The 13,762-nt window shown below is 33.4% G+C and overlaps 1 protein-coding gene across 4 annotated transcripts; it reads left to right on the forward strand.

Annotated features, from left to right (window-relative positions):
- The first annotated feature begins 3,166 nt into the window (after positions 1–3,166).
- On the forward strand, positions 3,167–10,037 carry LOC123902387. Of its 4 annotated transcripts, XM_045952099.1 has the most exons (10): positions 3,395–3,692; positions 4,421–5,143; positions 6,024–7,262; positions 7,293–7,638; positions 7,835–8,057; positions 8,195–8,401; positions 8,535–8,708; positions 8,975–9,163; positions 9,256–9,369; positions 9,597–10,037. In XM_045952099.1, exons 2-10 carry the CDS (start codon positions 4,480–4,482, stop codon positions 9,903–9,905), a joined length of 3,465 nt encoding a protein of 1,154 aa, XP_045808055.1. In that variant the 5' UTR covers positions 3,395–3,692; positions 4,421–4,479; the 3' UTR covers positions 9,906–10,037. The 4 variants fall into 4 exon arrangements, with proteins under 4 accessions (XP_045808053.1, XP_045808055.1, XP_045808054.1 ...); XM_045952097.1 differs by having other exon boundaries at positions 3,167–3,692; positions 6,024–7,638; XM_045952098.1 differs by lacking the exon at positions 3,395–3,692 and adding an exon at positions 3,727–3,808 and having other exon boundaries at positions 6,024–7,638.
- Positions 10,038–13,762: the final 3,725 nt, after the last annotated feature.

The following is a 13,762-nucleotide window of genomic DNA, read 5'->3' on the forward strand; positions in this document are numbered from 1 at the left end:
TGAAAGTATTCTCACGTATTCTTTTCTTTGTCACAAAAATATTCACCATCTATTGGCAATAGTTTGTGATTTTAAAATCTAAATTTGTTGAACATTTTATTATTATAAGAAAAATAAAAACAAAAAAACAAATGAAGGTTGCTTCAATGTAAGGAAAGACAGAAGTCTCAAACAATGCAATTTGCTTAATCAAATACACATACACATCCAAAAAGTTGTCTGAATCGAATTTTTACTTCAACTAACTCGTTGGTCACGTAAACTCGATTTTTTTTTTATATATATATATATAGAAAGTCAGATATATACACATGAGAGGGAAGTACAACTAGAGTTACTCTTTTCAAAAGTTCAAGTATTCTACAAGGTTATAAGATCATCTTCATTGCTGTATTCGTCTCCAACATCATCAAATTATTCGCGAGATGATAAAGAATCTTCAATATTAGAACCAAAGACCAAATTAATTGCAGGTAGAGCTGAGAAAAGTTGTTTGTTTTGATAGATGGGAAAAAAAAAGAACACAAGTAAACTCATGTGAGTTTATACAATGGACCAAACTTTATGTACAATTCCATATACACAGTTTTTACTGTGCTAGATAACATGGGGAAGTTATTTTTATTTAAAAACAATTTTCTTTTTCTTTTTTTTTTAATTAAAAAATATAAATAACTACCTTTTTGTGAAAGGAACTGGAAAAACAACATCTAAAGAAATGCATATAAGTTTTGTCCTTATACAATTTCAGTGAGTTTAATCGAGTTATTTGGTGTAAAATTAGATTTTCCCGAGTTTATCAGAAAACTAGTTTACAACCGATTTAACACATTTTTCATATCTAAAAACATAAAATTGAACAATTTTACAAGTTAAAATACGATTTTGAGAACAATGCACACCCATATATACTATTTGTTGAACATTGCATTTTATTAGTTTTTTTTTTTTTTTTTAATTGAAACCACTTCATACCACTAATCCAACCATATTTACTATTTTCATAATTAAAGAAAATGATCGACACCCCCTTTTGTGAGAAAATATCAAGCTCAAATAGTAGTTATAGAAATACTTATCTATCATATATCAATTTAATCTTTAAGTCATTAACATGGTTTTGTAGAATTTGAGCTGAGATTTTACCAACAGGATAAACTTAATATTATCTAGAACCATTTTATTGGGATGAGACTTACCAACTGTCAAAAGTTTCAAAGTTTGATATTTTTCTATTTTAAAATTTTCAAAACTACATTCAAATCGTAAGACCCAACAGCCACAGTCACAGATGCAATGACAACGGGGATCTCATTTCCTTTTGTTGACGTTGTTGGAAAAACTAAATAATAGCCACACAAAATTGTTTAATTATTAAATAATCTTTTTTTAATAGATAGACAGAATGATAAAATTATTATAAACTACACGCAAAGTGAGAGAGTCAGAGTACAAACCGGTTATAACAGCCGACATAATAATTTTTGCATTTTTGTCAGTTGAGTTAGGATTTGTTAACATGTGTCTTAAGGACACACAATAAGTTATCTAAAACTATTTCTATAATAGACTCCTTGCTCTTAGGGCACATGCCCAAACTAAAATTGATGTTTTCATAAGGAAGTCATCAAAGGCTTTCCACAAATTGTGATTTGGTCGTAGAAGGATCGAATTGTATCCGAGGAACAGAAGTTGCTAGCCGGCAGCCACTCAACTGTTCAAACGCAATACAATGGTGGTTGGTTCCGATTCGACAAGGGCATAATGCCTAGTCGAAGGTCCAGTACAGTAGGTAACATACACTCTTGCAAGAAAACGACATTACACAACAAGCGCACCTTTATTTGTAAGTTGTTTACAATAGTTGAAGATTCGTGTGAACATTTGAAGGATTGGCAAGGATGAGATAGTGGAATATGGGTATGAAGTTAACATTTTCCGTAAAAAAATTGATTTAGATCCCCTTTTGCGAGAAACCATCAAGCTCAAAGGGTGGATAAAAATACTTACGTGAATTCTTCACTTCTTTATACTTATAGTATGTGAGTTTTTTTATTTTTTATTTTTTTTTTTATTTTTAAGAATATAGTATGTGATTTTTTTTTTGAATGAAAACTAATATTAAATAGTCATTTTTTTTTAGGATTAGTTTGTTTTTTTAAAAAAATATACGATTTAAAAATTTGTTTTATTTATAGCTCTATATATAGAGTCATATAACCATGAATAATATATAAAGAGAATGAGAAAGAGAACTTGAATAATTTTTTTGAATACTTTCCATATAACACTATCTCAGTAGAATTTCCTCGTATAAGTAGGTAACATTATTCTGTTTTTATTTATTTTTTATTTGTGTGTTTGATCTGCTAAAAAATAGAGGACTGGACAAGACAACTTTTATTGTACCTTGTTTAATTTGAAACTGATTATGAGAATGAACAAATTAAGTAGAAAGGGACTGGACAAATTAGGTAGCAAGGGACTGGACAAATTAGGTAGCAATGGACTGGACAAAAACAAGATTTTTTGTCCCTCACCGAACCACGAGACAACTTTTTGTCCACAGTACAACTATAAAAAATACGAAAATACCTATTTTATTTTCGAATATAAAAATATTATCGTCCTATATCTCTCCGGTACGATTTGATCATGTCCTATATTATCTTATTCTGTCATGTACTGTTATGTTCCATCTTTGCTGTTTTACAAATCAAACCACCCTAAGATTTATCATCATTGGTATTTTAAGTAGGTAACATGATTCAAATTTAAGTCTTTGTAAAATTTAAGCGATGAAATTTTATGCACCATTTTTTTATTTACAATGAGCTAGAAATCAAACCCATAACCTACTACCCAAATCCCTCACTACTAGACAAAATCGCTTCAATTTTATTCAACCTTTTGTTGTGAGCAGATTTGCCTATGGTGAAAAGTTTGAAATTCGGTATTTTTCTATTTAAAATTTGCATTAAAATCGTAAGTTCCAACAGCCACGGATGACAACCGGAATCTCATTTGTTTTTTGTTGTTGTTGGTAAAATTAAATTATAGCCACACAATTTATAATTGTTAAACTGTTAGGCCTGCCATTTTAGAAAACACTTTGAATTTGACTGTCAAAATAAATAAATAAAATAATTCTGCATAAAAAATATCCAGGAAATATTCTAGATAATGACAGTTTTTTTTTTTACAATAAGTCGGACAAACTCAGGACCCATAACGTATTATCCAAATCCCCGGATTAAATCTAGTGGTTTAGATAATGATAGTTTTATTATTTTCTCAAATAATAAAGAAATAAAAAAATTTGAATATAGTTAAGGTGGGACCAGTGTGAAGAAAATGAAACTAAATTACAATAATCTCTGTTCTGTTCTGTTCTGTTCTTACAGATGAGATGACACGGTTTTAGTTTTCTTCTTCATTCATTCATTCATTCATTCTGCTATTCTTTCCTTTTTACTTTTCCTTTTTCTTAACCTCATCATCACTTTTTAACCTTTTCAATCTCAATCACTTTCTTCTTCTTTTTCAATCCTCCATTTATTGAATTCCAATCTCTATCAATTTCATTCTACCTAACTTTCCCTTGATCTCATTCTAAGTTATCTTCTTTATATCTTCCTTTTTATCTTTCTTTCAATTGCTTAATTCATCTTCTTTTGTTAATTCATTTGCTGGTTAGTATTTCTTTATTATTTATTTATATTTTCCATCTCTTGTTTTTCTTTCATCACTTTCATAATAATAATAATACATACTTAATACTTAATAACTGAGTTTAGCTTTATATCAGGTTTTTACTCTTTGGTTATGAATTAATTAATTAAATTGTTTTATTTCTCTTAGAATCTTATTTTTCTTCATTCTTACATCATTCCACTCGGTTGCTTTTGTCTTTTCTCATTTATGTTTATGTTAAATCTTTTGTTTTGAATTCTCATTTATTTATTAATTATTATAAAAAAAAATAATACACGAAGAAGAAGAATGAGTCTCATTTGTTTTTGTTTCTTATATGGAGTTTCAATGAATTTGTTTTGCCATTCAGAAAGGGTTAGCAGCTGCATTGCTGCGGCGCCGGTTGTCTGTTTGTTTTTCATTCATGTGTAGTTATGTTAAATATATAGTATTATAATTTAATATTAATAGAATTATGTTATGCATTGCTTCAAAATTTTATATATTATATATTAATATAAGAATATGAATGAGACCTTCACACACGTTCTCATATTTTTCTTTAATTCATAGCTGTTTTGTTTTCAACCAGTACTAAAATATTTGTTTTTTGTTTTCAAAATTAGTTCTTTTTGTTACTATGTTAATTTATTATGTTAACTATGTTTCAAATGTTTTAGAACATCTTCATTGTTTTCTCTAACTTTTGTTTTTGTTTGTGTTTTAGACTGAGTAAGTCAGCATAGATATAGATCAAGAACAACACTGGTTATTTTAGTTGTGAAGATGGTTTTGGGAATAAGAACAAAGAGTAGAAAAAGTGTTTCAAATTCAATCCAACTTCACTACATCATTCATGTTCATGAGATCAAACCATGGCCACCTTCACAATCATTGAGGTCTGTTCAATCTGTGCTCCTGCAATGGGAAAACGGAGACCGCAATTCCGGGTCTCTAGCATCCAATGTCAGTAACGGGAAAATCGAGTTTAATGAACCTTTTAAGCTTCCAGTGGTTATGATTAGAGAAGCATCTAAGAAAGCACAAAACCGCGAAACTTTCAAGAAAAACTACTTAGATTTTAACTTGTATGATAGGACGGTAAAGAGCCAACTTTTAGGATCAGCATCCATAAACTTTGCAGATTTTGGAATTATTAAGGAAGTTAAATCCATAAGTTTTCATCTGAACTGCAAGAAGAGTTCCAAGAGCTCGGCACAACCGTTGATGTATGTTAGTATTCAGCCATTTGATATAGAGAGTTCCAGCGCATCACCAAGCAGTCGCTTGTCAAAAGATTTTTCACTAGAAAGTGAATCTGTATCACAGTCAGTTAAAGACGACGATGATGATGATGATCTTGAAATTGCCGCTTTTACGGATGATGAAATTGAGGACATTCCTTCAAATAATTCGCAAACTATCAGATCTGCTTCAGAGACTACAGGAGGTTTGTTTTCTAATTCTGCTTAATGATAATAGATCAAATAACTGTCTTGTGTGCAAAGGGATTGTTTTCTAATTTTACGGACATTCCTTTGTTATGTTTTGCTAGTCATTGACCATTTGATCTATTTAGCTGGATTTTGCTCAACAAAAAACTACTATGATGCCTTACATTTGGTTATGGATGTTTTGTATGATTGATTATTTTCCTATTTATTGTTAGTATGCACATATGGGTTGATCATATGCATCAAGTTATGTTTGGTTGTATGCTGCTGCAATCCATGTTTAGTTGGTCTTACAATATTCAGTAGATGGGATGACTTTATCCTAAATTTGGGCTCATTTAATATTTGTATATCAATTATCCTATAAGGTTGGTTTCTGTTGAGTATGACTCATAGTTACAGAAGAGGGGCAAGGGGCGGGGGAGCGAAGTGAGCATAGCGACCTCCGCCCCTTCCCTTTTGTTTTGCCCAAAACTGCATTAGGCCCTACTGTTTGTCGTGGTTGGGGGTAGCCCCCGCGGTATGGTTTGAGGTATTCTTGTAATATGGACCGTAGTATTATATATATGGCTTGTAAAACTGAAAACCCTAATTAATACGGAACTAAAGTTGCTCTGTAGTAACGGACGTAGGCACATTTTTCCAGACTGCCTGAACAAGCGATTGTGCATTATTGTTTTCGATTGCGTTTCTTTATTCTCCCGTTACTCATAGTTGTTCTATCAGTTTCTAATTGTCATTTTTAGCTACACATAGAATGATCAAATATTTGAACTCTAAATGTGTTGACAGGTTCTTTTTGAATCGTACTCATCTACACAGAAATGCAATTGTCTAGTTTGTTATTTTTAATAGCCTGTTGCCATTTGATTTCAGACGGTATCAAAATCAGCGAAGGAGGAACAAAGGGATCTAATGGAGAATTTATTCTACCCTCAGAAAGTACTACTTCTAGTTCATATGTGAACACAAAGGACACAAAGGCTGAAGCATCCGCACAGGTCAATGGCATCAAATCTCCCTCTTCGTCTTTGGTTCTACGTTCGGGTTCGGGAAATGCTGAGAATGGCAGGCCTTCTTTACCTAAAATTCCTGTGGGAAGTGTTAAGGTTGCTGATGCAAGTTCTAAAATTCAAGAAAACGTTCAACAATCCCGTTGGAAAGATATCACTAGTGATAGGTTCAAAGCCATATCTCCATCTTCAAACACTTCATCAAACACAAAGGCTGAAGCGTCCACACAGGTCAATGACATTAAATCTCCCTCTTCTTCACCTTTGGTTCTACGCTCGGGTACGGGAAATGCTGAGAATGGCAGGCCTTCTTTACCTAAAGTTTCTGAGGGAAGTGTCAAGGTTGCTGATGCAAGTTCCAAAATTCAAGAAAGCGTTCAACAATCCCGTTGGAAAGATATCACCAGTGATAGGTTCGAAGACATATCTCCATCTTCATACACTTCATCAAACACAAAGGACACAAAGGCGGAAGCGTCCACACAGGTCAATAGCATTAAATCTCCCTCTTCACCTTTGGTTCTACGCTCGGGTACGGGAAATGCTGAGAATGGCAGGCCTCCTGTACCTAAAATTTCTGAGGGAAGTGTCAAGGTTGCTGATGCAAGTTCCAAAATTCAAGAAAGCATTCAACAATCCCGTTGGAAAGATATCAGTAGTGATAGGTTCAAAGCCATATCTCCATCTTCAAAGACTTCATTAAGTATGAAACCACACTTAGAAATATCTTCCCAATCTCAAGTGATTCCAGAGGATATAAGTCAAGAAGATAGCACAGGAAACTGGAGATATAAAGATTCTCCTGAAAAAGTTAGTAGTGTTTCTAACAATGTTGTGATGGAAGCCAATGAGAAATTGGTCGAGAGAATAAAAGGACGAGAACAGTTTACTATAAGTAATGAAATTTCAGATGATGATTTTTCAGATGATGAGTCAACAAGGACATGGAAAATAAGAAGTGATACTCTTCGACTACGTAAAAAATCACATGAACATCCAACAATTATTTCGACAAATGATAAATCAAAAGATGTGAGAAATGAAAAGTTTCCTATACAAACTACTCAGAGCAATGGGAAGTTCATCAGAAGTCAACACCTAGATCAGAAAGAGAAAATTAATACTTCAAAAGATCAGAAAGAGAAAATTAATACTTCAAATGGTGTTCATGTCGATGCTGCTTGTCATAATGACATTAATGTGAATGGCAACTTTCTTAATGATAATACTGAATTGAAGGCCGAAGTTGAAAGGCTTCGTGAAGAGCTGAGGGAAGCTGCCGCTCTCGAAGCTTCAATGTACTCAGTTATTGCTGAACACGGCTCAACAAACAAGGTTCATGCACCTGCTCGGCGCTTGTCTAGATTCTATTTCCATGCTTGTAGAGCTGGCTCACCTGCTAAAATAGCTCGTGCAGCCCAAAGCGTTATCTCAGGATTTGTTTTGGTTTCTAAAGCATGTGGAAACGATGTTCCAAGGTATATAAAAGTTGATTTGATAACTTTCTTAACCATGCCGAATTGATATAATAGTTTAGGAGCATACAACTGATAATCTTGTGTCTATTGAAGGTTTTTTATATATTATCATTTTCAAAAAATTCGCAACATAGTTTTCATCATATGCATGCATTTTATACCAGTTCTTAGTTTACTGTTTTGTAACCATGAATAGGTTGACATTCTGGTTCTCAAATCTAATATTGCTGAGAGCAATTGTGAGCAAAGGAGTTGAAAATGAAGATCTTGGCGATGGTCCATGCATCAACAGTGAATGTTATGTAAATGGTCCTGCGCTTCAGGAACAAGAAAAAGAAAATTCGGAGACATTTATAGTTGCATTGGAAAAGGTAGAAGCTTGGATATTCTCTCGAATCGTTGAGTCAGTGTGGTGGCAGGTTGAATCACAAACCTTCATTTTTTCCTCCCGTTTCTCCTCAATGTTCTTCTTCTCTTTCATCTCTCAAGAGATTTGATTTGGAACTGATTGCCATTGTACTTTTCACTGATTTTTGTTGTTGTTTGATGTCTCCAGACTTTGACTCCATACATGCAGTCTGCAGCGGCTAAGAGCTCTAACTCTAGGAAAACCAATGGGAAGAGACATGTTATCGGTGATCAAGATCAAGGAAACTTTTCTGTGGATTTATGGAAAAGAGCTTTCAAGGATTCATGTGAAAGGCTTTGTCCTCTTCGAGCTGGAGGGCTCGAATGTGGCTGCTTGCCTGTGATATCTAGAATGGTATAGTTTAACATTTGTATTCTTGATGCAATATGTTTCAATGCTGGATTCATTCTTATATTCTTATTTTTTTACATGTATATATAAATAATATGACAAAACATCTATCTTTATGGGCTATTTGTGATGGTAGGTGATGGAGCAATTGGTTAATAGACTTGATGTGGCGATGTTCAATGCTATTCTTCGCGAATCAGCCGATGAGATGCCTACGGATCCTGTATCTGACCCTATTAGTGATTCTAAGGTTCTTCCTATACCATCTGGAAAATCAGGCTTTAGGGCTGGTGCACAACTAAAGAATTCTGTGAGTGTCTAAACTTGTAGTTCTGCATCTTCTTTCTATGCATTAGGAATGGCTTTAAGAAAGTTTAAAAGCACTTACAAATTTGGTGTTTTGAGAATATGATTTTTTAATTCATTAACAACATTCAAAATGTGGCTTCAATCAAAACTTGCTTACTTTATTTGATCCTTATAGTCAATCCTACTTATTTAGATAAGTTTTGTTGTAGTTGCACAAAGGATTTGCATTGTATGTACTCTTGCTAACTTCACTCTGTCTTTACTCAGATTGGTGACTGGTCAAGATGGCTTTCAGATTTGTTTGGCATTGATGATTCTGACTCTCATGAAGATGAAAATGAAAATGAAGATTTGAAATATGAATCACCCTTCAAACCTTTCCCTCTCCTGAACGCGTTGAGTGATCTAATGATGCTTCCTTTCGATATGCTTGCAGACAACTCTATGAGAAAAGAGGTTTAGTTACTTTTGATTTTTCGACTCGTGTTTTTCATTTTTATTTTTTTGTGAATTTTTTTTTGATTTTCTTTATGCAAAAAATTCTATAGGTATGTCCTAGATTTGGCATATTGATAATAAAACAGGTCGTCAACAATTTTGTACCCGATGAGTTCTCCCCTGGACCTGTCCCAAATGCTGTTTTCGAGGCCTTGGACAATGAGGTTGGTTAATTTGTTGCATGATTTTTGTTTCTTTTTTTTTTTTTTCACCACCAGTATCCAGCCCACCGGACCGCCTAATTTGGTTTAGGGATCAGTTCTGGCATTAAGTGGTTTCAGCCCCTTCCCGATCGCAGTTGTGGGGGATCGAACCGTGGTCCTCCCTACCAAGTCCAACGCCAATCACCACTAGACCAACTAACGATTGGTTATACTTTTATTGATTTTAGGATATTGAGGATGATGAAGCATCCATCACAAGCTTTCCATGCACTGCTGGTTCAACATTCTATGCACCTCCTCCAGCTTCTTCAGTTGTAAGCATGCTAAAAGAAGTTGGAACCCCTTTACTAAGAAGTGGTTCATTTGTGCTTAAAAAGTTATATACAAGTGATGATGAACTTGATGAATTAGATACACCACTTTCTGCTCTTGGCATGGATAATAATACTAAGAAAAAGAATGCAGCAGTAAAGGGAGGTGGTAAGGTTGTTAGATATGAGCTTTTGAGAGAAGTGTGGAAGAGTAATGGTGAATGACATATATATCTTAAATAATTGTTTTATTCTTTTTGTATATTTTGTTTACTATTTAGCATGTAGTATATAGCAGCTTTTGTTTTGTTTTTAACATTAAGAGTAAAGAGTAATAATAATATTGGTCTTTTATAATCTTGTACTTTTTTATTGTCAATAGAATAAGTTCAGCCTAAAAAATTACGTGTCTGGAAGAGAGAGCAGCTCTTTCATCTATTATCAATGAGTCTTTACTAGAGATATAAATGTATTACAAGAAATTGACGTCAAGAATTTTCTCAAGAACAAACTCTGTTTTCACAATAACAACTCCCAATTTTTATACTTCTTCTATTACAAGGAATAAGTCATTTTAGCATAATTCCAACGACAAGAGTTTTAGCTCATGGTGAGCTTAGCAAAACATACAACAAAAAATACAACAACTAAAAACCATCTTTCAACAACTAATCTACAGTGTCGTGGCATTGGTTGTTAGAATCGCGGGCATGAACTGAATCGGTGGTTAAGGTGTGGCAATGGAGGTGCATGCTCATCCCGATCTTAAATAAATGCAAGGGTGACAAATTTATATAGGTATCTTTGATAGCCTCACAGTGTCGTAATAAAAAGAGTATCGATCCACAGAGACTAAGAAGAAATAAAGTAAAAATCAAAATATATAGAGATTAGAAAGAAAAGTAGTAAAAATAAAAGAGGATATTTGGATATGTTTTGGATTTTGAGAGATTAGCTGCAAGCAAAATAAAACTAATGGTATATATTTCTATGGAGAATCACCCTAGGATCATGCAATTAGTCACAAACACACAAATCACCCTAGAATCACCCAATCTAATTTCTCTTGTCATGAGAAAACATTTTTTTAAAACAAGTTAAATGATAATGGAGTAAACTACATGGCCAATAATCCCCTTTCGTGGCAATTAATGGAACTCTCTGCATAAACATGATAGAAAACTTCGCATACCTCAAACACACAGTACTCATATTATGCTCTTCCATAGCTTGTAGGCTCTGGACATACATCAATTTGTGTGTTCGGTACTTCATCTTCTATTAAAACACCAATACTATGAAAGAAACATATTAGTAATCCTAATCGACAAAAGTGAAAAGAGAAAGGATTAAGAGAGCTTGTTATGGACGACTCTCCATAACCCTAAGAAGGAAGGGAACTACTCACACCTATGTTGAGGCAAAATCTCAATTGGATGTTTTAAAAATGGCAAAATTACACTATAAGTCCTTTATCTTATTTTTTTTGTAACATTTTGGTCCTTAATCTTTTTTTTGTAACAATTTGGTTCTTTATCTTTTTTTTTGTAACACTTTGGTCCTTATCTTATTTATTTATAAAAAATAAAGGATCAAAGTGTTACAAATAAAAAAGATAAAGGACCAAATTGTTACAAAAAAAGGGACTAAGGTGTTACAAATAAAAAAAATAAAGGACTAAAGTGTTACAAATAAAAGATAAATGACCAAAATGTTACAAAAAAAAGATAAAGGACCAAAATGTTACAAAAAAAATAAGATAAAGGACTTGTAGTATAATTTTGCGTTTAAAAATAACAAACATCTTAATTATATTTTAAATTTTAAATGTATTTCTCATTAATTTGTTATTTAACAAGTGCTCTTAAGTGTTTTAATTACCCACGAGCGATTGATTATTTTATCAATATTATTCATCTTATTATTGGCTAAGAAAAAAGTTCAGGGTTATTGTGAGAATGTTCTCCAGTTCACGCAACATTCTCCTCAAGAACATATCTCAAAGCAAAGATATTTATTTCATTAAGTCAATCATGTACAAGACAAATAAGCACTTTCTCCTTGATTTTAACTCACAGAATCCCAACTGTATTAAAATCATTTAAGGCAAGGAATATTTGTGTGGAAAGAAGACTTTCCCCATTGGTTAAGGTTTAAGGATCAAGCATAAGGGGCGTCTCCGAGTTTTATGAGACTCTGTACAAAATATAAAAGTGGCCCCTTAATAAAAAAATATAATTTTTTTAAAAGAATTTTCAATTTAAATTGCATATAATATATATATAAAAAAAATCATTCTTATTCTTGTAAACATATAAATTATCAATATTAAACCAATTGAATTAAATCAAATGGGACAACAAATACAAAATAATTATCTTTGTATATAACGTCAAAAAGGACCTCCTAATGTAAAGTTAAATTTTATGCAGAGATTAAAATGGACTAGAACTATATTTACGAGTATAAATAACTAATCTATTGATACTCATATGATATTTTATGAACATTGACAATATATAACTATTATTTCAGGGCCTAAAAATTAATCTATTAATATACATCTGATATTTTATTGGTATAAATAATACATAATTAATATTATAGGACCTCAAAATTTTGATCGAGTTGAGACCCTCAAAATTTTGAGGCCCGATGCGGTCGCACATCTTGCACATGTGTGCAAGCCGCCACTGTCAAGCATGTGCACAAGGAGAAGTATTAAAGGCAAGATCACATAAGCTGCCTCAAATATGCTTAGACAAAATATTTCATGGACCAATGAGAATGGAACAACATGACTTAAACTCTTAGTTGTCATGTACTTTCAAAAGAATATTAAATGAACATTCTCCCATGTTTTTTTTTTGTTTTGTTCAAGAAGGTTGTACTCGGAAAGTACATCATGAACAATTCAAAGAAGGACAATACAACTGTTTCTTTGGTGAACAAGCAAGGAAGAGCCATCTACAGCTCACTACAAGCTGATCAAACACACTCCTTTGACAAAGAAGTTGAAGAACTTCCTAGAGAACGTTCTGAGAATGATATACTTGTCTTTAAAAATAATGAGCTATCTTCATTTAAAAAAACTAGCCGTTTGGAAATGCTTCATGGCCAAGGAACTGAAGACACAAGCCTCAGCTATAAATAGAAGACATTGGTTGCCTTTGAAGAGCAAGAGTTTAAGCAACAACAATCTTCATACTTGTCTTTGTGATACAAGATATCAAAAGCTCTTCTTTAATCTTCCTCATTAAAGCTTTGTAACATTTCATACTAGGATCAATATATCTCTTGACTGAACTGAGAGTTTCTTTTTGTAAAAGCTTCTCAACGTTGTTTGAGTTTTGTAAAAGCTAGCTTAGATCAAATCACTCTCTTTGTAAAAGGAAAATGAAAGCATGTTGAAAAAAAGAGAATTTTTTTTAAAAAGTATGAGAGAGAAACCTAGAGAGGGAGTGGGGTGGCGACTCAGGAAGGGGGAAAAGTATTTCCCAATGGTAGAAATCATTCAAAACAAGGCAACCGTATCCAAGGTGGTGAAGTAACAACATTTTACTTCACTAATTTCCCCGATCACCTAACGGTACAAGATCTGTGGGATAAGTTTGCTTGCATTTGGAGGGTGGGTGAAGTTTACATACCGCATAAGCTGGATCGGAGGGGAAAGAGATTTAGCTTTGTGAGGTTCTGGGAAGTTCAAAACGTGGAAGGGGTGTTGAGGAAGCTTGAGGATACATGGTTTGAAACTTACAAAATCAGGGCCAATCTGGCTTTGCATCAAAGAGATTCGAAACCCCCAGATAAGGGTAAACAACAAATAACAAATATGGCACCTGGGAAAGGCTTTAGAGGTGATGTTAGGCAGGGCGTGTCATACAAACAAAGCTTGGCGAAGGTGGATCCACCAACAATCATTGCTGATAACTGGAGGGGTGGATTCAAGCAACTCGGCTCAAGACGAGAATTGACGGCGACCCAAATACGTGAAAGTACGATGGATGTGGCGGTGGTGGAGGAGAATATGAAAAAATTTGAAAAGTGTTGGGTGGGGAAACTATGGGACCAGAACGATGTTG

Source organism: Trifolium pratense, linkage group LG1 (assembly GCF_020283565.1).
Source record: "Trifolium pratense cultivar HEN17-A07 linkage group LG1, ARS_RC_1.1, whole genome shotgun sequence".
Taxonomy (NCBI): Eukaryota; Viridiplantae; Streptophyta; class Magnoliopsida; order Fabales; family Fabaceae; genus Trifolium; species Trifolium pratense.

Bases quoted from the DNA above. Each gene is read 5' to 3' on its own strand.
- LOC123902387 (XM_045952097.1), top strand. From the start codon at position 4,480: ATGGTTTTGGGAATAAGAACAAAGAGTAGAAAAAGTGTTTCAAATTCA. The intron at 5,144-6,023 runs GTTTGTTTTCTA...ATTTGATTTCAG, and splicing joins TGCTTCAGAGACTACAGGAG to ACGGTATCAAAATCAGCGAA. The intron at 9,370-9,596 runs GTTGGTTAATTT...TATTGATTTTAG, and splicing joins TCGAGGCCTTGGACAATGAG to GATATTGAGGATGATGAAGC.